Genomic DNA, 22,330 nt, shown 5'->3' with positions numbered 1-22,330 from the left:
TTCCTGGAGTTTTTGGAATCTCCCCCTGTTTCTCCAAATTTCTTATTTTATATAGGGTATGGTGTTGGCATAGTCTTAAATGCATATATGTAATCCAGATGTTACGAGAATTTGGTATGCAGTTACTTGTAACCAATGAAGCCACTGTATTTGCATTGTTTTCCTGGGTGGGAATACATTAAATAAAGTAAATGTTAAATGATGATAGAGATATTTTAAATGTTTGTGACTGTTGTAGTCCAACTGACCAGAATTTTGTCTCTTTACTTTCATAGTGTACAACTCTCGCAAAGACCTTACAGAGAAAACAGATCATGGAAGTGAGGTTAGAGGTAAGTTGAAAATTTTACCTCAGTTCTCTTATGCACTCATGTTTTTTGTTCGTCTGCCAATTGGTTTCAGCTTTCCTGTTATAACACACAGACCCGCATTCATCTTGGCAATTATGATAGTTTGAATCGATGGTGGCTATTTAAGAAAAGAAAGTATTTTGAAATAGTTTACCAAAAAGAGATCAAAATAGGCAATACAATATGTCAGACAAGTTGAAGTGTTAATTTACCATAGTTTGTAAATTGCAAAATTAGTGAAATTCAAAAGGTTATTTATATGGATGATCAGAAGTCAACTGACTATCCATTGAACTGATAATATTCAAATTCATCCACCATCTGATGTTTTTGTTTCTGACAGACGGGAATGATCATATGTAAAATATGTACATTGCAAATTCAGAATTTGTGGCAAGACTTGCAAAGAGGAGTGGAATAAAATTACATCATCCAGGTTTGAAAGTTCACATAGACCTGTCATTTACATTCAAGGGCTTAAGCTGTTGTTAATAGTGCCTCTGTTAAATACTTTCTTGTGGGTTAAACAACTTCACATAGGGAGTTTTTTGTGTTTTATTTTTAAATCCAGTTTAGAATCAATTTTCGGATATTAATTTTCACAGTTAATGTTCAAGGGTCTTTTTCTGTCAGTTCTGTCAGTGCAGTTTTAGATGAACTGTTGTCTTTTGTTCTTGTCTGTTTACCCCTGCAGATATAGCAGGCCGCCTTATACGAGCTTTGTTGGCAAGTTGTACAGGGGAACCTCAAGTTGGATCTTGTCGCCAGCGTCCTTGGGGACATGATGGTACAAGTGCCTTTTTTTTCTTCTTTTTCTTTTTAAGTTTTTTTTTTTTTTTTTGTGAGTTCGGTAAACATAAAGTTTGATTTGATACTAACTCTGGGACACAGTTTGGTGATTTGAGTTTCAATGTACCAGCAAATAATCATATACTGTCCAGTTTAAACATTGTTAGTTTTTGTTTTTTTGCTTTCAGGAACTCCGAGATGACATGCCATCAATTTTAGCGGATGTGTTCAGTATACTAGGTAAATATTTTTTCTTTAAATATTTAGTTGTGGTATCTTAAGTACAGCATTAAAAGTAATTAGAATATAATGTGTAATATTTTTATAGTTTTTAATGGTCAGCAAACTTGGCATATTTCTACTTTCATAACATTTTTTCTGACTATTCCTACAGATTTAGAGACTGGTGCACTGGAAGAAAAAAACAAACGTGATCATTATACACAATTGGTGGGAGCATGTTTGGTAAGAACACTATGTCCTTATTAAGATCATATTATTTTTCTATAACTGAAAGAAGAAACAAAAACCATGTTTGCTTTCACCTCAGACTAGAAGTGAATAGAAAGGCTGAATAAATATTTTTTATTTTTATCCCCAAAATACGAGAGCTTGTATGACTAAGCTTTACACTTCATTGCAACATTTGCAGCATAGTTATATACTTTGAAATTTTTATTGTCTTGACATTGAGATACGCATATAAGAATTTGACAACATCCCTGTCTATTGGTGTCATAGATGTACTATTCATTTTGATACCCAGATCTGTAATAAACTACTCAAAGAAGTTAAATGACAAATTTATTTCTTTTATTTCAGTTTTTTGTTCCAGAGGCCATCCTGAAAGAGAGGCTGGATCCAGAAACCCTTGAATCTCTTGGACTAATAAAACAAGCCCATCAGTTCAATCAGAAGATTGTAAAAATCAAGACTAAACTATTGTAAGTACAGTGCACAGTTTAGTAGAGCGGTAGATATGCATAAATGGATAAGGTGCATTTTAGTCTCCTGGGCACACTTTTTATGCTTCATAAAGCGTATTAAATATTTGTTTTATTTTTTAAATTTCTTCTCAGTTACAAGCAACAAAAGTTTAACTTGCTAAGGGAGGAGAATGAAGGCTATGCCAAACTCATCACTGAGCTTGGCCAAGACCTGTCAGGCAACATCACCAGCCACCTCGTCCTGGAGAGCATCAAGTCCCTCATAGGTAACTGACAAATCTTTTGCAGGGTCACTGCATCGAACATGCTGCTGCTGTGTCTTAATCTGCAGTTTTGCAAATTCTACATCTACAGTCTTGTGGCGGGTTTTTTGGGTTTTGACAGTAATGGACATACAGTACAAAGGCTGTCGTATTACCTGCATTTTCACCAGAACTTCTGACAGAACCCACATCACATTTGATTTGGCCTCCTTTCATTGTTCACTTGTTTAGATTCAGCATTGACTCTGTTATGTTGCTGTTTATACAGGGCTTTGCATGGCCAGGTACCTGTGTATCACAGAAAGTCTGTCCTTGTATGTTACCTGCCAGTCTTTTTGATCTTCACACCAAGGACTGCTGGCAGTCCCATTCATACTGAGAACATGAGTTGACAGGACTTTGGTTTCAGTAGCACCAAGGCTTTGGAATAACCTGTTACTATCAACTGATGACTTACCTGTCTGGACAAGTCTTTAATTATCAAATTATTCAGTTTAGTGACTCAGGTGACTTTAGTGGCTTTTTTTGTTTTGTTTTTTCGCCCTCAGTTGTGTTCTTTTGCCTGCTAAGTTCTTTTTCTTCTGCCTGCAGGATGTTTCAACCTAGACCCTAATCGTGTTTTGGACATAATCCTGGAGGTGTACGAGAGTCGCTCTGACCAAGATGAGTTCTTCCTGTCTCTCATTAAGTCCTACATGTGTGAGCCACTCACCCTTTGCCACATCTTGGGCTTCAAGTTCAAATTCTACCAGGTGAGAACATCAAGTCTGCGTAATGAAAGCTAGAATGTGTGCAGCAGTATAAACTGACCCATGAGCAGGGAAATCCAAAACTGAATAAAAATAAGTTGTACCCGGCTTTCATATTTTAAAATGCTTTGACTAGTTTTATAATGTGTTTGTGTTTGTTGTCTGTTTTTAGTAAGCCCATTGTCTGATATCTTAAATGGCAGAAAACAATCCCAAGATTACAGCGTGAACCATGTGTCATTTGTCACTTCTACTTGATTTTCATGAAAATGTATTCATTTATTTCTCCTGTCTTTCCTCAGGAGCCCAATGAGGAAACCCCGAAGTCACTTTACCACATTGCTGCTGCTCTGCTTCACCACAAGCTGATAGAGCTGGAAGATCTCTATGTACATGTAAGGAAAAGGAACAGCAAGTTAAAAGACATCACCATTCAATTTACATGTGTAGCTTCTTGACGCCTCAGTCAGAATTTGAGAGTATAAGTTCTGTAGAACTAAAGCTAGTGACTGTAATCCTGTCATGTCTTGAGGATCAAATACAAAGTTTAGTGTTATGACACCTAGGTCAAATGTGAACACTGTTTTAGTACAATTTGCTCCCAGACTGAAGGCTCGGCTGGTTTGTTGCCTCTCTGTCATTCCAGCTTATGCCACAAGATGCCACCATTGTAGAGGAACACAAACGAGATATCTCAGAGGCCAAACAGATTGCACGCAAGTTGGTCATGGTTGTGTTGCCCTCAGAGAAGAGCGACGACAAAGAAAAGGAGAAAGAGAAGGAGGAGGAAAAAAATGAGAAGGTACGAAAGCATTTGCTGTCAGTTGTTTAGATATAAGCCTGTTCTGGAGGAATGATAAAGAAATATCTGCTGTGTAAAGCCTATTCTGAGTCACCCGAAGTTGAATGAACACATATAGTTCAAATGTTTAACACAGAATAATAATTAAAACAAAAATTCACAGCAAATGACCTGTGAATAGTTATGTTTACATTTTTATGTCGAAATAGTCTCAGATGCTGCATTATTATTTACCTTAACATACAGTATCATTTTTTTCAGCCTTCACAACATGATACCGATATATAAATAGGAATCAATTTAAAAATGTATCACTTTAGATTATGAGAGCAGCTGTGCTCAGTTTCTGTGACTGCTCTAACTGCCTTACTAAATGTTACTGAACTTTGGTATATTTAATAATTCACAGACACTCAGTTGCTTCTCTTTTCTATGCCCACACAGCCACCTGATAACCAGAAGCTTGGTCTGTTGGAAGCACTGCTTAGAATTGGAGACTGGCACCACGCCCAGAGTATTATGGACCAGATGCCTTCCTTCTATGCTACTTCTCACAAGGCCATTGCCCTGGCACTCTGCCAGCTTGTGCACCTGACTGTGGAACCTCTTTACAGAAGGTGCTGATTTTGCCATGTTTCACTTACTGCTCACTACATGTAGTCAGACCAGAAAGCATGCACAAGTACCTCTCATTCCACAGTTTGACCTCCTCTTGGTGCCAACATTTCACATATACAAGTTCAGTATAAAAAAATAAATAAAATAAGTGAAAAATAAGTGGGGAGAAAATAAAAGGAAAGTTCAAGCTATGACACACTGGTCTGTTCCTCCCAGGGCTGGCGTCCCAAAAGGGGCAAGAGGATGTATAATGCATCCACTGAGGAACAAGCGAGCCCCTCGGCCTGCAGAGAGTTTTGAAGACCTACGCAGGGACACATTCAGTATGCTCTGCTACCTGGGCCCTCACCTCTCCCACGACCCAATCCTCTTCGCCAAGATCGTGCGTCTGGGCAAGGGCTTCATGAAAGAGGTACAAAACTATAACCGCTACATTACCACACCTGCAGCCTAAATCTTAAAGCGTACTTATTTTATATGTCTTTTGCTTCCCAGTACCAAAGTGATGGCAGACCTGATGTCAAAGACAAACTGGTAAGTGTAGTAGGTTAATGTTTAGAGTAGAGTTTTGCTTTAGTGGATCTTTCAGTTTATCTCTGCAGTACATGTTACTGTGAGGATATTATGCATGTTAATTGTATGTTCATTACAGGAAACACTACTGAGTTGTTTCCTGAGCATTGCAGACCAGGTGCTACTCCCTTCTCTCTCCCTGATGGAGTGTAATGCTTGCATGTCTGAGGAACTGTGGGGTCTTTTCAAACTGTTTCCCTACCAGCACAGGTGAGATGTTCACACTCACACTCACTGCATGTGGCGCTCTGTAATTGAGTTGTCGGATAGTAAACCCTCAGGGAGGTCTTCAGAATGGTGTTTACTACCTTGCATGGAGTAGCACACACAGTCATACTCAAGAGTTCTTAAAAACCATGCTTGATTGTGTAAAGTGCATTTTTCTGTAGTATTTAGCAAACCATCTTTTCTTCTACCAAGCAATACTGTGTTGACAATGTTAAAGATAAGGATTTGATATAAACTCAAAATGGACAAATAACGCAGTTAATTTCTACTCTGCTGTGTCAGTGTATTGTACAGTGGGTTTCTCTTTGTGCTGAATTTATTTTCCTCCATAGAGGACATTCAGTTGTCCAACAGCAGCACAAACATAAAACACATTATACAACATAAACCCACATCCATTCACAATAAATAAATTCAAATACAATAAAACACTTGTAACAGCTTGCAACAGCATGACAATAACATAAAAAAAGTAATAAATCAAGGCTTCAGTGCCCTTATGTTCAAAGCTCAAAGTGTCCTGCTGTTCTGCATGAACCAGTTTCTCTACCAACTCTAAAGTTGCACCAATTGCAGAGCTGGACCTTTTGAGTCTGACCCTATTGAGTCAGAGATCCCCCTTCTGAACATTGCTCCCCCAACAGACACAAGTATAAAAAGAACCACATTCGTCAACAATGCTGTGGTAAAACATGAGCTGCATCCTGCTACAGACATTAAAAGCTCTCTTTTTCCTTAGAAAGAAACGTCTGGACTTGCTTTTCACATAAATTGCATCAGTTTTCTCTCTCCAGCATAACCTGCTGTCCAGATTCAGCCCCAGAAATTTATCAGTCCACCCTCTCAACCTCAGTTCTGATGGTGACAGAAGCGACAGGCCCTTGCTTGTTGCAAGTTTTTAAAATATTCCTTGAAATTGCTTGTTGCAAGTATGACACACAACAAATTAGGTAATTATGTGTTTTTCAAGAGTAAGTCAACCATTAATGAGCAGTCCAGTCTTATTTAATATGATGCCTAAAAGCAAATGAGGCAGCAATTCACCCTGCGGTTAGGCAGGCAAATCGTGACGCATAACATTTAACGGGTTAACGTAATGCTAGACGAGAGGTGGCAATTTTACTATTCAAAGACTATTTTGAATTGCAAGATTAGCAAGCTGACATGTTTGTTTATGTTAAAACCTTTTCCCCAAAGCTTACTGAGAGAATGTGTGAGGATTTTTACAGCTGTTAAATTGTACATTCTTGTTGTCCCACTGTGCCAGTCCTCTAAATGTGTTTGAGTACTGCAAAGGTAAACCCACTGTTTTAATTGTGTTTTCTCTGCCCATACTCCCTAAGGTACCGGTTATATGGACAGTGGAAGAATGAGACATATTCCAGCCATCCGTTGTTGGTTAAAGTCAAAGCACAGACTGTGGAAAGGGCCAAATACATTATGAAGTAAGTAATTTTGCAAAACCCAGTGTGCTGTTACTGCGTGCTTTCCGTGTGTGTGGGGGGGTATTTAGAATGTGTTCTATCTGCTATTAATTTTACCAGTTAATTCAGACCTGTTCTGTTCTAGTGAAACTTGAATGAATGGGGTAAGTCTGTAGCCAGCTTCAGTCACCAAGTGAATTTCTGGGACATTTCTCCACCTTTTTGGAGTCATTTGTTTTCTCCACATCACACAAAACCTAAACATCATCAATGACTCTGAACATTTTGGACAAAAGCTCTAGCTCTGAACACATCACTCCAATCAACTTCAAAGCCATCCTTTTTCAATCCTACTGGAGCTCTTTCACAGAAGCACCCACTATATAATAATCTTCAGGAACAAATTCCATGAAATGTGTAAGACTGTTTGACTGTTAATATCTGAAATTTTTTTTGCACACATGACTTAAAAAGCCAAAACAAATAACATTTGTAGAAACAGTTAAGTACATATATATTTAATAGCAAATCTAATAATATTTGAAAATGTAATAAACATCGCTGTTTGGCTGTATTGAAAGCACAGTTTAACATAGACAGTGCAAGAATTAAAAATGGAACTTTGTATACTGTATTTTTTTTGTGTGTGTTGTGCCAGTAATTATTCTAATATTGTTATGGTGTTGAACACAGTTATGTTAAGATGACAACCATAAGAGCATTTTCCAATTGCTGTGAAGCTTGCAGAAGTGAAAGTCTTTGCTTACAGCACTCTTTGCATCGTCTTGTGTTTTAATCTGCTGTTTTCTGTCTTGTGCTGTTTTCCCTCCACAGGCGGTTGACCAAAGAAAATGTGAAACAATCTGGAAGGCAGATTGGCAAACTGAGCCATAGCAATCCCACCATCCTCTTTGATTATGTAAGTGTATTTTGCTGTGATTTATTTTACTTCAGTCTCACTTTGAATGATGTCAACAAACTACAAAGACAAATTAATTCCAGATTTTTGCAGTAGAAAATAAATGATGTTCTACAGCATGTAACACCTTGCTTGCCCTGTATACCAATTATATTTTTTCTGGCCCTTCTATGCTCTCGCAATTGCATCCCCTCTGGGAATTGCTTGCACCTCGTGCCCTGCTTATAAATCATGCATTCATGTATTTAAGTAAAAGCCACTTGGTAAAAACTCACAAAATTGGGACTGTGTACCTGCCGCACTGACAAAAACAATCACTTGGTGCAATTTAGTATAATAAACAATACACAGTTCACAGCCTTTTGCATTTACAATCATTTTAATATTAACATTCGTCTTCTTTTGGCATTAAATGTGAACAAACATTTGAAACGCCTTCAACTTGAGTAAAGTATCGTGTTATGATATATGCTTACATCCCTTTATATGAGATGTTGCTCGACATCTGCAATAGTATTCTTAATACATGCGGTTGTTGCATGTTTCTCTCTGTGCTGTGTTTGTATGAGCCCTATACAATGCAATTACAATGTGGAAGGTTTATCATTAAAATAATCTTTGCACATGCAGTAGTTGGAGGATGTATCATGTCATCTGGTCGGCATTTTTACATATCTCAGGCTCCTACATCATCAGTATTTCAAAACATGGCTCCAACAAAGTTACACATATACCACAAAGATGACATTAGCCGACACTAATTGTAGATGAGGGAGTGGCATCAGGTCAGGTATTATCTATATCCTCTATAGTTGGTGATGTTTCATCCACTCATCTCTCCTCTTGTATATCAGATGCTGTCTCAGATTCAGTGGTACGACAACCTCATCGTTCCAGTGGTGGACTCCTTGAAATACCTCACATCCCTCAACTATGATGTCTTGGCCTGTATCCTACACTGTTCCTTCTTTTTTTCAGCCAGTGTGTGTGTGTTGATGGAAGCAATTGGTTGTAAGTGTAGATGGGGCTTATTTTATGTTTTCTACATTGTTCCACTTAACTCTGTCTTCAGATTGCATTATTGAAGCTCTAGCCAATCCAGAGAAGGAAAAGATGAAGCATGATGACACCACCATCTCCTCATGGCTTCAGAGTATGTGGCTTTACAGATAACTGGCCTGTTGCTCTACAACAGTCACATCAGTCATTTGCATGCAAAAGGAGAGAAGCTGTTTAATGTTTTATTAAGTATCTAACATACACCTGCTCCTCTTATTAACCAAGGCCTGGCAAGTCTGTGTGGATCCGTGTTCAGAAAATACCCAATTGAACTGGCTGGCCTTCTTCAGTATGTCACCAATCAACTGAAAGCAGGGAAGAGGTATGTGTGTCCAAATGAAGTGTGTGCAGGATATGCTAAGTTCAAGCACTACTCGTGTTTAATTCCTTATCACTGGGTTAGTCTTACCTCAGGATTTGTTGATAATCACATTACAACCTAACTGTGAGCAACAGGAAACTACATAGTGTCCTGCAAAATTGCTCTCAGTACATTGAGTCATGTGTTCGGTCAAGCAGTCACACTCTTTGCATTGCCTTGAATATTACTGATAAAAATGATTTTTAAACAAATCTATGTTGAATACACTCTTAGTTTACCCACAGATAGTAGCATCATAACCTAGCCATCAGAAGACTAGTTAAACCAAAGTTTTCAAAATAAAAGCCTTTTCCTTAAAATGTATTTGATGTCAGGTGTTTTAATAAGACATTCAACATTCATTCATCTAAAAAAGAAAAAACAAACATGTTGACAATAAAATGTTATAAAAATTATTCTAAGGATTTATTGAACTTCTCACTATGTAAACTTATGTTTAAATGTGTCTGTGCTGGGAAGAAGTTATTTTAATGCCCCATGCTCAGCCAATTCTTCAGTCCTTATACACCTTTTTGAATGTCTGGAAATAAATTTTGCTTTATATGTCTCTCCTCTCCCTGTAGTTTTGACCTGCTGATCCTGAAAGAGGTGGTGCAGAAAATGGCTGGCATCGAGATCACAGATGAGATGACCTCAGAGCAGTTAGAGGCTATGACCGGAGGGGAGCAACTCAAAGCTGAGGTATATAGATTCAAGTACAGTTATCATTCTTCAATGCAGTCTTGTGTGCAAGATCAGTCTGATTACCTGGACCAGTGCTATATCCAAGCTCACCTCCATCCCATTGTGACTCTGTCAACAGGGCGGATACTTTGGCCAGATCAGGAACACTAAGAAGTCATCACAACGTCTGAAGGATGCACTGCTGGACCACGAACTGGCCCTGCCACTGTGTCTACTCATGGCTCAGCAACGAAACGGAGTGGTTTTCTTAGAAGGTGGAGAAAAACATCTTAAACTTGTTGGCCATCTCTATGACCAGGTATACACCCTCTCTAAATGTATGAATCCAATCGATCTCTTGGTTTTAGAAGTAAAGTAAACAGTAAATGTGCCTGCACTGTCTAACAAGACAAACCTGAAACACAAGTGTTGAAATTTATTCATATTTTTTGTTGTTGTTGCTGAGGTAATTCTTTGTCTTCTTGCAGTGCCATGACACTTTGGTGCAGTTTGGTGGTTTTCTGGCCTCCAACCTCAGCACAGAAGACTACATCAAGCGAGTTCCCTCTATTGACATCCTTTGTAACCAGTTCCACACTCCACATGATGCTGCCTTCTTCCTGTCTCGTCCAATGTACGCCCATCAGATTTTGGTAAGTCGACTGCTCTTTCATATACTCTGTGCATCATGTCACATTTCTGTTATCAAGAGAGATTCTTGTCTTTGCCATCAACACATTGGTCATGCATGCATTTTTGTAAGATGGTTTATTGTAAGTTTGATCTATTTTGTAGAGTTGTGTGTTTTTATGTTCATTTATTTTTTCATTATTCATCATTTCATCATAATTTTTTCATTTTGAATATTCAAGCTCAGGTCAGTTGACTTGCTGTCTAAAGGCTGATCCCTCTCGTTGGAAAAAAACAAAAAAAAAAACAAAAAAAAAAAAAAAGAAAGGCACCATGGCTTTTTTTATTTATTTTTTAACATGTTGATGCTGCCTGTACCCAAAGCTACATTTTATCCATCAATAAGAAAACTATTTTAAATCAATACAAAAGACTGGACCAGATAGGACAACTTTTTTGGATTGGAGAAAGTGTAGAGACCTCTAACTATGCCCATTCTACTCAGTCTAAGTACGATGAGCTGAAGAAAGCAGAGAAAGGCAACCGGCAGCAGCAGAAGGTACACAAGTATGTGGCAGCCTGTGAACAGGTGATGACACCGGTGCACGAGGCTGTGGTGTCCCTCCATCCTACCAGGGTCTGGGACGACCTCCGCCCTCAGTTCTACGCCACATTCTGGTCCCTCACCATGTATGACCTGGCTGTGCCTCATGCTGCCTATGAACGTGAGGTCAACAAGCTCAAGGCCCAGATCAAGGCCATCGAGGAGAATCCGGAGATAGTGAGTAGTTTGCACTCATAACCATTTTTATATTTTACACTTAACTGAAGCGTTTGTGCTGCAGAAGTAAAATTGCTATACATGTAGATCACAAAACGCAGCTAATGCAAAGAAGTGCAAGACCCTGTGATTGTACAAGAGATTGTATTATAGGGCGCTGTCAGTGTTTTGAGTTGTATGTGTATTATGGTGAGAATATTAAAGTGGTTTCCTTCCAATGTAGCCCTTGAATAAGAAAAAGAAGGAGAAGGAACGCTGCACTGCCCTGCAGGAAAAACTGCAAGAGGAGGAGAAGAAGCAGCTGGAGCACGTCCAAAGGGTTCTACACCGCCTCAAACTAGAGAAAGACAACTGGTTGTTGGCCAGTAAGTATCCAAATGTTGGTGCCAGTGACACTGTTGATGCGTCTTAGTCTGCATGTGTGCAGTCTTCCAGAATGCTCTGACTTCTCCGTTGAGATTTATCTTTAAATGCAAAAAGCTAAAGTTTAGTTTCTCCCAAATTAACTTACAGCAACTACTCGAATGAAAATCAATATTTCACCAGTAGATGCTTAATGTGAAGAGAAGTGAAGAGAAATTCAGTTTTACGTCCTTTTAGCCAAACTGTAGTCACAAGACTGATAATGTAGTTACGGAGAACATCCAGACAGTTTATCAAGTCATTGTCATGATCGCAACATCAATATTATATGTGAATCTAATGTTCATTGCCCTATCTGTCTCTCTTACTAAGAAAACTTTAAATGCTTATTGACAGAATCCACAAAGAATGAGACCATAACAAAGTTCCTCCAGCTCTGTCTGTTCCCGCGCTGCATCTTCTCTTCCATCGACGCTGTGTACTGTGCCCGCTTTGTTGAGTTGGTCCACCAGCAAAAGACACCCAACTTCTGCACCCTTCTGTGCTATGACAGGGTAAGACACTTAAACACACTCAGACTCTTATACGCCTATGATGATAATGACATCATATTTTAACAGCAGTCTTCTTAAAGCTACAAAGGGCTTTATAGGAAAAGAAATAAACATTAATAATGTGATTAATGAAGGGGAATAATAGAGGCTCTAATTCAGCCCAATAACGCTAAAGAAGAAATGTAAGTGCCAAAAATGCACTGAGTGGTTCAATGACCAGTCAAGTACGCCATCAATTTAAAGCTTGAAAGGAACGCTCAATAACTGCTTGTCTATTAACACCACTTTCGTAAAACTCAGAGACCAAAATTAAGTGCAGCTCTGACATATTGGCAAAAACCATGCAGACTTTATAGCTTTTTCCATATGGAACATTGCACATTGTTGTTTAAGCAAACATTGTGTCACTCTGCAGGTGTTCTCTGCTATCATTTACACCGTGGCCAGCTGTACTGAGAATGAGTCTCACCGCTACGGACGCTTCCTCTGCTGCATGCTGGAGACGGTGACCCGTTGGCACAGTGACCGTGCGATCTATGAGAAGGTATCCAGTTCTACTTGTTCTGGCACATGCAACATTGATTTATTTTGTATAATTTTCTGATGTAAGATGAGCGTGGAATTAACGTGTCTGTTTCTATTGTGTGATCATAGGAGTGTGTCAATTACCCAGGCTTCCTGACCATCTTCAGAGCCACAGGCTTCGATGGAGGCAACAAAGCAGATCAGCTCGATTATGAGAACTTCAGACATGTGGTGCACAAATGGCACTACATGCTGACTAAAGTAAGCAACCCTCTCTTTATCATTGTGGTTATTCTTTAAAATTCTGTCTAGGTAATGTCAGTCAAAGCCCTCTGTATTTATCTATACTCGTGTCTCTTCTAAATCCAGGCTTCAGTTCACTGCCTGGAGACCGGAGATTACACCCACATCCGGAATATTCTCATCGTGCTTACCAAGATCCTGCCCTGCTACCCCAAGGTCCTGAACCTGGGCCAAGCACTGGAGTGCCGAGTCCACAAGATCTGCCTCGAGGAGAAGGACAAGAGGCCAGACCTCTATGCCTTAGCAATGGGGTAACACAGCGTTGTGTGCTGTTCAGCTCTCTGTGGAGCATACAGATAGCATATTTTGTGAAGTGTGATAATAACATGGAAACATGGGAGATGAAAAAGCAAGAGTGCGAGTTATCTAATTTATTTAATTTATAGATGTTTTATTTTGATGTGTTCAGACACCTACGAGTGGGTTGAGTGTTGTTATCAAATGGGATGGATAAACAGGTTATTGAAGATTTTGACATTTTTCAAGCTGGTCACGGCGTTATATTTTTGCTTTAGAGTGGACAAGAGAGACAGTTTGTTTTTGTACAGTGTGTGTAATTCAGCCCTTGAGTTTTGCGCAAGTGAAAGTTGGAACGATAATCTTGTCTAGCCACTGGGATTCCTAATGAAGTAGTGAGTCTTTAAAATTACATTACAAGTCCAGTTGCTCTTGTTTTACATCTGCTATATAGCACACAACCTAGATTTCTGAAAACCTTCAGGGACAAATTCTTTTCTTGGTGAAGTCTGTACTTAAGCATGGACGCTCGTACCTGGTGATCAGTATCCACATGTTTTATTCATAGACAAGTATACAGGGGTTTGTATTTGCAAGGAACTGCCATGCTGACAAAGCTCAAGTCCTTGAGTTTTCTCCTCCCTGAATGTTGTGTTTTTTTTTACACTGTGTGACACTCATAGGTTCTTTTGAGGTTATTGTTTCGGCCTTGTGCAAACCCTTTATGCATCTTACAGTTATTCAGGTCGGTTGAAAAGCCAGAAGGTGCACATGGTTCCTGAGAATGAGTTTCACCACAAGGAGCAGCCAGCACGCAGTGCCACCCCTGCCAGTCAACAGAACGGCCCCGGCAGCACAGGCAAGCCTGCCACCAGCACAAGCAAGACAGAGGAGGGGACGTCAGAGGATGGCGGTGAGTGATTAGAAACACATCACGACTGTTTCAAATGCAGTGCTTCCTCATTTCTTCACAATGTTATTTAGTTCACAAGTAACATTTTAGGTACATTCAGCTCCTGTTTGATGTATGGTATTGTACCCAACTCAGCTTAGATCCACCATAAAACAAAGTTTATTGGGATCCTTGCGTTTGCAACAGCATATGCAGCATGTTTTGCAGTCTGCATCCGTTATGAATCTAATTGATGCAACAAACCCAAACATGCATGTCAGAAGTATTAATAATCCTGGTTCTTGATTTATTTTTATGCAGATCGAGGAAAGGACAAATCTCAGGGGACCACAAAGCCAGTGAACAAAGCCAACAGTGCAGCGGCCAAAGTGACCACCAGCAATGGGAACGGTGCTCTCAACAGGTAGGTACATCAAGAGCTGCTATGAAACGAATTAATCTCAAAGTTAAAAAAAAAACTGTGAGCAGTGCCACTACACCTCTAGTGGGTATTGCCTGTCTTATAATACAATAGCTCAGAAGAACTATAACTATACTATAACTGTAATACTGTTTTCAGCAGAATATTTTATGAAAGATTTTTATGCCTCTGCACCAGTGACAGCCAGGGCTAGAGGTGTCATGTTTTCAGATTGTCCGTCCGTCCGTGAACGCAATAGCTCAGTAACACCTTGAGGGAATTTCTTTGGAATTTGGCACAAACACTCACTTGGACTCAAGGATGAACTGATTAGATTTGGACGGTCAAAGGTCAAGGTCACAGAGACCTCATAAAACACGTAACTCAAGAATTTGCATAGCAATTATGACAAAATTTTACACAAACATTTTATATGATTCTTGGTAAACATGTAACCTGAAATTAGTCTGAGTGGTGGAGGCATACAACCAAGAAGCACTAATTCTATTTGAATAAAAAAAAGTATACATTCATCTCTTTACAGCACCAAAGCCGTTAAAGAACGGGATGACAAAGAGAAGAGCGGTAAAGAGAAAAAAGAGAAAAAGGAAAAGACACCGGGCAGCACTCCTGAGACAAAGGCGGAGAACCGTCGAGAGAAGCAGAGAGACGAGAGGGCAGGGAAGGAGGAGCGGGCGGCACGTGAGGGTAAGGAAAAGACCCCCAAGGCAGACAGGGAGAAAGTGAAGGCCGAGGAGAAGAGCAGCAAAGATGACAAGGCCAAAGCCGGCAACGGGGAACCCATGGAGCCGTCCAGGGAGCGTGACGCCATCAAGGAGTCCAAGAACAAGGAGAAGGGAGACAGGAGCGGTGTGGCTGGGTCCCTAAAGTCACCAGTTCCCAGATCAGAATCAGCTGAATCTGAGAGGGGTAAGGAGACTTTCTGTGTGTCTGTTATACAGCTGTATTCTCCACACAGCCAATGAAATGTATGGAAACATTGTGACTACTCTGTCAGTCTACACACAATGTCTGTAAACATATCCAGCCCCTTGGACTTCATCATGTTTTACAATATTGAATCAAATGGATCTAATCAAGTGCCCGATGCAGTTATTTCAACACATTTAATTTAATACATCATATCAAGTTAAAAGAAAAAGGTTATAGAACATTGTGCTTTTGCAAAGAGGAATTTTTGGGAACTGGTGCAGGAGTGCTCCTCAAATGAACACAAATTTCGCTGTTTTTATTTTTACAGATCACAAAAGACGAAAGCTCGACAGTCACTCTTCTCCGTCCCACTCCTCGTCTGTTAAGGTTAGTATGGCTTGAGGAAGGCTGTGCCCGTTTCTTCTCTATCTGCCGGAGCGTTCCCTGCCGTTGCACATTCCAGCAGCCCTGAAGATCACCAAGGAGAGTTGTCGTACATGCAGGCATGGCATCTGGAAATCCCAACCAAATCCATGGGATTTGGAAACCATTCCATGGACATCAGCATAAAATTTTGCAGAATTGGGAGGAAACCCCTCAAGGACTTAGCCAAGAGAATATTGTATATATTGAGTATTTTCATATTGAAATATTTATCTATTTTCATATTAATGAAAGCAGTCAGTGTGCCTTGTGAAGAAAGAAAATTTTTAAGCATTTCTATATTCCTCCTGGATTTTTTTGCTTTTTTTTTCTTGAGAATAATATTCACATGAAGAAAAATGGCTTGCCAAATCAAGAGTTTTGCCTTTTCCAATGGCAAAGTTGTTTTTTTGTTGCTTTTTTTTTTTTTTCCCAAGAGCCGTGTTTTACCATTTGAAATGGTGCTCAAGATTTTTTTTCCCTGTTTTTGCGAGCTGAGAAGATTTCCTGGTTAAAGTTATGTATTTTGTTTTCCCGTCAACGTGCCCGGATCCAGATCAGGGTCGGATGATGTCCAGCAAAGCACTCTGTCATAGAAGCGCCTCTCTGCTGCGGCTGAGTCATCGGTCCCATCCTCGATCTCCGTTTGTCAAAACGGCCTGCATACAGTCTCGACGTCATATGATGCGTGTCCAGTCAGTCCTGTCGGCCCCTTCAACGCTATCCCCACAACTACCAACCATCAGCATCAGTCGTACTACCTCCTGGCAAGCATTCGATGGAAAGTCGGAGCCACCAGCAACTGAGATCAACGGGGAAAATGAATGTCACAGTTTTGAATCAGCCAAAAATGCAGAGGAAATAAGCCTGCCCCTACAAAGAGAGAGAGAGAGAGAGAGAGGGAAAGAGTGGGCGAAGCCTGAATCGTCTGGAGCATTGCCCAAACCACTGGAAGCTTGTGATAGGTCTTTATTTTACCCTTCCGCCAGAGAAATAGGCTCCATGTGTCTTATCCATTCCTGAACTGTAAGTGATAGCAACAGTTACCTATGTAGGGATGCAGTCAAGCACATAAAACTGAGTGATTTGTCTTACACACACACAGGCAGACACATATCCATTATATACAGCACTTGCACTTTAGATGTATTGAATACCAGCTGCGCTGTAGAACTTTTATATTATGCTGTCTGTAGTAATAAGACTAGCAGTTATTTCATATATGCTCAGGGTATTTCTATTTTAAGTATTGACATTCCAGATGTTGAGCCTATGAACTCTCCTCTATGTTATAACCTTGTCAAAGCCTTAGTCCTTGAAGGTCAGAGGTCAAGGGAGAAGTATGCTGTTGGTCCGGCCAGCCCCGACTCCCCACTCCCCCACCCCTTCTTCCAACTCTCTACTGCTGTCTGACAACCTCCTCCCAACCCCCACCCCCTCCCAGCTCATCTGTCATCTCCATTCATCCCTACAGGACAATAGCAACGAACCCAAGGAGTCCACATCCAAGGTTTGAACTGAATCTGCTATTTGTACCTTCTCTCAGATTGTCTGTTCTTTGTTCGGGTGCCAAAAATATGTACAGCTGCTGACAAGAAATAACTCAATTTTATTTCCATCTATCTACTTTTTGGTACACTTTGTAATAAGGAAAGTAATAGTGGATCGATTCTTGTGTCACTGTTATTAAACTTAATGGTAATCCTTAAAGCTGCATTAACTGATATTTTGACCACTTGGAGGCAGCAGAATAAGCTGAAAATATTACATTTGACATCTTACTAAGGTTGTTCTAGAAAACAGCTGCTTTTTCATACGTCCAGAAAACACAAGCATTGGGGTCATGTTTCTGACCTGTATTGTCTTGTCTGGCTAATATTGTCTTCTCTGCTTTCCACCAGTTTTCTAGATAATATCTCATTAACTGTAAGATGCTCCACACTGTTCACCAGCTAGTCCTTATCTTTGTCTGCTGTTTGGTGCAGTGTGCAGTCAGACAGAAAACAGGTACCTCCTGTGGCTGGAAACTGAGTTGGTGAGAGTGTTGTTAGTTGTAAAAACAAAAACAAGTTAAAAGAGGCTAAAAGGCTCCATAAAACTGGCCTGCAGTCAGGTGATGACTCTATGGGGTCATCATTTCATGTGATCCCTTTCACATATGGTATAGTAATTTGATCTTTCATTAATATAAAGAATATTAAATAGTGCAGCTTTAAGGTATTCAATTGAAGTGGTCCCCTTTTTTTGGTAGCAATTGCCTGAATACAGTTATCAGCCCCATTACCTTATTCCATCAGAAAATAATTTTATGGCAAAGTCATTGTTGACAGAAAATCATTACATCTAATTTGGATCCAGATTGAATCTGAAAAATAAACATAAACAACAACACGTGGGTCTCGTCAGGTTTTGTTTTTAATTACACTCAATCACAGTGAATGTAATTAGGTTTTATGACACTGATGAACAGAAAAAGTACAATAAATCTCAATTAAGTGACCTGATTTGATCAGTGTTATTCCCTCTTTAAGCTAACATTGACTAGAGGCATCAGTTCTAGCCTTGTTTCTGTGTGGATATGTTTGTATTATTTCTGCACATCTACATAGTGCACTTTTTTCTTATGATCAGTGTCATTGTTACTGTCTCTGTAATTTTGTCTTATAAGAAATTAAAATTTGAGGTCTTATGGGGTTTTATACTTTCAAACCTGTTGGAGTTAAACCATCATTGGGGTTATCATTGAAAAACTTCAGTGTCTAGCATGTGCATGCTTCAAACCATATCTGTTGTCACTCATCACTTATTCCCACAATCACATTTTTCTAAAAGAAGTATGTATAAGCTGTACAGTAACACTTTACTTTAAGTCCCTGTGTTTAGCATTTATAAGCAGTATACAAATATTTATGGTTTATAACAGACTAAAGTGTTGGTCACTGTGTTGACATACAGTATAACAGATTAGGGACAATTCTCTTGAAGCATATTTCCAGTTATTTTCAACTTGAGCCGTAAGTTGTTGTTTCTGCTGTTATGCTGTTGTTAAGTGATTCATCACTTATTTCATTGTTGAGTCCTGTTTTCACCAGGAGTTGACAATAATCCTCTAGTACCAATAGGATCAGTGGAATTTAGGTTAGCAAGTTGTGATAATTGTTGAATCATTTGTTCAAGGACATGGAACTGCAGTGAGTTGTGATGCCTTAAAAGCTTTTTAGAGTTGGACACAGCATTATTTGGCTGAGATGTGGGTCATTAACACTCAATATAAAGGTACTCCTGACAGCATTAAAATATGTTTGTTTTGTCTTGTTCTGTTCATATATAAATGTCTTTGCAGCACCACGTCAACTACAATTCAGTAGCCCGGTCCAAGAGCAGAGAGAGGGAGACGGAGAAGAAAGAGTCAGAGAACACACAAGGCCGATCCAAAGAGAAGAAGGAAGAAAAGGATCGGAAAGACAGGAAACGAGTCAGTATTTTAAGAGACCACTGCACTTTGTGAAATGTGATTTTGGAAAGGTCTCACACCCCCCACTCCCGACTCCTTGGACATTTTGTAGTAGTTGCATTAATGATGTGTAAATCACTATGGTCAGGATGTATTGTTACCATCATTAACATGCTGTATGTAATGTTGTTTCCCTTTAAGGACCATGCTGTCAATGACCGTGAGACAAGCCAAGAATCCAAACGTAGAAAGGATGAGAATGGAACCAGTAAGTTTGTTATTATCAAACCTGAAGTAGCCATTAACCCAGCAAGTACAGTGCAGCAAAGTGAACCTAACAAAATCCTCTCTTCCCAGATTCCTCCAAAAACAGCAAGAGCACGAGTCCTTCCTGTGACTCCCCACTTTCAGCTGAAAAAGAGAAGAGCAAAAGATCCAAATCTTCCAGTAAAGAGAAGGCCGAGTCTGTGAAACCTGAGCGAACGTCCTCCGGAGGCAAAAAGGTCAACTCAGCCTGTCACCCTCTACCAGTGTCACGCACTCCCCTGCTCTGTTTGTAGAGTACATGACCTTAAATTCATGAACTATTGGTCTTCTTGTCCCTCAACTTAACAGCTCTGACTTTTTCAGTTTGACTAGAGGTTTTCATTGATTCATTAATAGATTTAGCTGCTGATTAATACTCTGGTAGTTGTATTTCCATTACTAACTCATAGTTCTCTTTGTGTTCATGCGCTACAGGAGTCCAGACACGATAAAGAGAAATCTGAGAAGAAAGAAAAGAGGGACAGCAGCGGAGGAAAGGAAGAGAAAAAGCAATATCCTTAAACGTAGAGAACCACGAGATCATAATGATGGTTGCTTTGTATTGTTTAGTGTGAATATTGTAATATTGAAAGGTATGGAGTCTTTTTACTTTGCTGCTCCTTTCTGCCACAGTGAATCACAAGCAAATCATTGCCTTCACTCTTTGCTTACCTGCTTTGCTCAAGGTCACATTTTTGGTCATTGCTGGTTGGGTTAGCTTGTTTTGACATAATGTAAACTCTTATGTACCAGTGTTTCAACACATATTCAGTGCAGCTGCTCACAGCACTAAATTAGTTTTTCCATTATGAGAAAATTATTTTCATTTTTATCTGTTGTGTCTTAGATGCAATAACTGTTTAATTGCTGTAGATGCCATATTATGTTAAGAAGCCAGCCAAAGGGACTTGCTAATAAACATAATTGGTCCGCTAACACTCCACCTACAACCACTTGACTTGTCTAATTTTGGCATTTAACTGTGCATTTCTGTCTTCCACAACCACAGTCCCCTCTGTGCCAAACTAAACTGAGCATGTGCTCTGTAACTTGGATCTCACAACATCAATTGGACATTTCAAAAAGCCTCTCACTCTCTTTATAGCAGACACTTAATCACACATTGGCTCTCTTCAAAACTATTAATAATGTTTTTGTCACTTCCTGCAATTGGAAAAAAGACTTATTTGTTATTTGAAGGTTGCTGATCTACATCATGTCACACTGTAGTAGATCACACCCTTTGAACATCACAGTCAGAAAGTGAACAAGAAGCAGCCTGGATGCTTAAAGGCTTGTCTCTATACTCTTTCAGAACATGTGTTTGGCAAACAAACATTTTAGTACTTGTCAGCTTTTCAGTCTTTGATTAATTCACCATTTCCCTTAACAATCGCACTCATAAATCCTCTGACAAGCACAGATAATGTGCATTAATCAGTGAAGGTAAGACACATTCAGATTATTTGTAAACAGGTCCTGATACAACAAATTGCAGTCAGTGTTTGATGTATTTTGTTTTTCTCTCTGATCCACAGCAGAACTGAAGAAGCTGTGCTTTTATCTGCAAGTCATCTGCAACTCCATCTGTACTATGTTGTTAACTCGTATTCTCATTTCTGCCTGTCTTGTTTTTCTGTAAACTCCCCTCCAAATTGTTGTTAGCTGTAGTTGTTTCAACTTACAGATCACCTTGTTATTTTTCCATTTCAGTATACAGTAAATCAGCTGCAATGTTTTTTCGTTTTTTTTATTATTATTCAGTATGGGCACAATGTGCTGCTCTATTCAGTGTTGTCATTAGTCTAATTTGAAAATGGTTACTCTATCAAATGCTCTCTTGGTATCATCTGGTCATGGATTCAATAATCTTATGCTTGAAACTTTGTAATTTTTTTTGTACGTTGTCAGGCTTTGCTTTGCTTGTTTTATTGGAGTTAACGTGCTTTCCATACTCACTTACCTCATATCCTTTTGAGATACTTAGATACTTTTATTTATTTATCTCCACCTTTTAATCCAAGTAAGACAGTAGGCACAAGTGAGAAAAATTATACAAAGGACCAGTTTGTATATTGTGTACAATAATAAAGAGGGTAACATGAAATTCACATCATGTTATTTCTTTTTCTTTTTTTTCTTTTTTTTCTTTGATCTTTTTTTTGTCCCTTACAGTCCTTTTGTGATTTTGTGTTAATCAGGTTTTTACATAATTTATAAAAATGCCAATTCAACCTTCAAATGTAGAATTGTAAAGAAAAAAATCAGACAAAAAAACAACACTCTGTACTCCAAATGCAACTGTTTGAAATGACTTTTGGAGATTTTATCTGCTGTACTCAATGAGTGTAAGCTTTTTTTAAAAAAAAAAAACAAAACAAAACCAATAAATAATAGTTTTCCTAGTGTGTCACTTTGATATTGTCTCTTACCTTTCTTTCTTTTTTCTTAACAAACAGGTAGCTGATGATCCACAGAACACTCACTCTGCATTTTCACTGTATGTACCACAGATACAGTTGGATGGTAGGAATTTACAGGCCCAGCTTGACAGTTGACTTCAACTTTTTATGATGTATATAGTTCAATTAAAAGATTTATTTTTACCTTGTTATTGATGGACATCAGACTCTAAATCCAGTTCTGTGTTAACGTGTCAAGATGGGATCTGCTGTTCTTTGTGCAACAGATTTTCTTTACCTCCCAGAAAATGATACAGGAATAACATTGTGTTTTATGGGT

General features: G+C 39.1%; 1 protein-coding gene across 2 annotated transcripts in view; it reads left to right on the top strand.

Annotated features, from left to right (window-relative positions):
• thoc2 (THO complex 2) overlaps positions 1 to 21,777 on the top strand; it is a 25,306-nt gene extending 3,529 nt beyond the window's left edge. Inside the window, exons 1-37 of one of the 2 annotated variants that reach the window (XM_022762419.1) lie at positions 1,068 to 1,137; positions 1,328 to 1,379; positions 1,534 to 1,604; positions 1,962 to 2,083; positions 2,219 to 2,352; positions 2,941 to 3,101; positions 3,401 to 3,493; positions 3,745 to 3,900; positions 4,345 to 4,517; positions 4,735 to 4,930; positions 5,014 to 5,052; positions 5,171 to 5,301; positions 6,663 to 6,764; positions 7,578 to 7,662; positions 8,517 to 8,610; positions 8,735 to 8,815; positions 8,947 to 9,043; positions 9,667 to 9,784; positions 9,906 to 10,085; positions 10,255 to 10,419; positions 10,902 to 11,177; positions 11,401 to 11,542; positions 11,937 to 12,094; positions 12,510 to 12,638; positions 12,749 to 12,880; positions 12,989 to 13,173; positions 13,897 to 14,072; positions 14,373 to 14,475; positions 15,017 to 15,402; positions 15,734 to 15,792; positions 17,303 to 17,338; positions 19,172 to 19,303; positions 19,484 to 19,550; positions 19,640 to 19,785; positions 20,024 to 20,100; positions 20,988 to 21,034; positions 21,127 to 21,777. In XM_022762419.1, coding sequence (XP_022618140.1) covers positions 1,132 to 1,137; positions 1,328 to 1,379; positions 1,534 to 1,604; positions 1,962 to 2,083; positions 2,219 to 2,352; positions 2,941 to 3,101; positions 3,401 to 3,493; positions 3,745 to 3,900; positions 4,345 to 4,517; positions 4,735 to 4,930; positions 5,014 to 5,052; positions 5,171 to 5,301; positions 6,663 to 6,764; positions 7,578 to 7,662; positions 8,517 to 8,610; positions 8,735 to 8,815; positions 8,947 to 9,043; positions 9,667 to 9,784; positions 9,906 to 10,085; positions 10,255 to 10,419; positions 10,902 to 11,177; positions 11,401 to 11,542; positions 11,937 to 12,094; positions 12,510 to 12,638; positions 12,749 to 12,880; positions 12,989 to 13,173; positions 13,897 to 14,072; positions 14,373 to 14,475; positions 15,017 to 15,402; positions 15,734 to 15,792; positions 17,303 to 17,338; positions 19,172 to 19,303; positions 19,484 to 19,550; positions 19,640 to 19,785; positions 20,024 to 20,100; positions 20,988 to 21,015 — 4,488 coding nt within the window. In that variant the 5' untranslated portion in view covers positions 1,068 to 1,131 and the 3' untranslated portion in view covers positions 21,016 to 21,034; positions 21,127 to 21,777. Of the gene's footprint in view, positions 1 to 1,067; positions 1,138 to 1,327; positions 1,380 to 1,533; positions 1,605 to 1,961; positions 2,084 to 2,218; positions 2,353 to 2,940; positions 3,102 to 3,400; positions 3,494 to 3,744; positions 3,901 to 4,344; positions 4,518 to 4,734; positions 4,931 to 5,013; positions 5,053 to 5,170; positions 5,302 to 6,662; positions 6,765 to 7,577; positions 7,663 to 8,516; positions 8,611 to 8,734; positions 8,816 to 8,946; positions 9,044 to 9,666; positions 9,785 to 9,905; positions 10,086 to 10,254; positions 10,420 to 10,901; positions 11,178 to 11,400; positions 11,543 to 11,936; positions 12,095 to 12,509; positions 12,639 to 12,748; positions 12,881 to 12,988; positions 13,174 to 13,896; positions 14,073 to 14,372; positions 14,476 to 15,016; positions 15,403 to 15,733; positions 15,793 to 17,302; positions 17,339 to 19,171; positions 19,304 to 19,483; positions 19,551 to 19,639; positions 19,786 to 20,023; positions 20,101 to 20,987; positions 21,035 to 21,126 lie in introns of those variants that run through there. The other variant, XM_022762418.1, reaches the window with a different exon arrangement.
• Positions 21,778 to 22,330: the final 553 nt, after the last annotated feature.

Source organism: Seriola dumerili, unplaced genomic scaffold (assembly GCF_002260705.1).
Source record: "Seriola dumerili isolate Sdu_G_001 unplaced genomic scaffold, Sdu_1.0 BDQW01000449.1, whole genome shotgun sequence".
Taxonomy (NCBI): Eukaryota; Metazoa; Chordata; class Actinopteri; order Carangiformes; family Carangidae; genus Seriola; species Seriola dumerili.
Note: the sequence above shows the minus strand (reverse complement) of the source record. Positions and strands in the feature narration are given on the sequence as shown.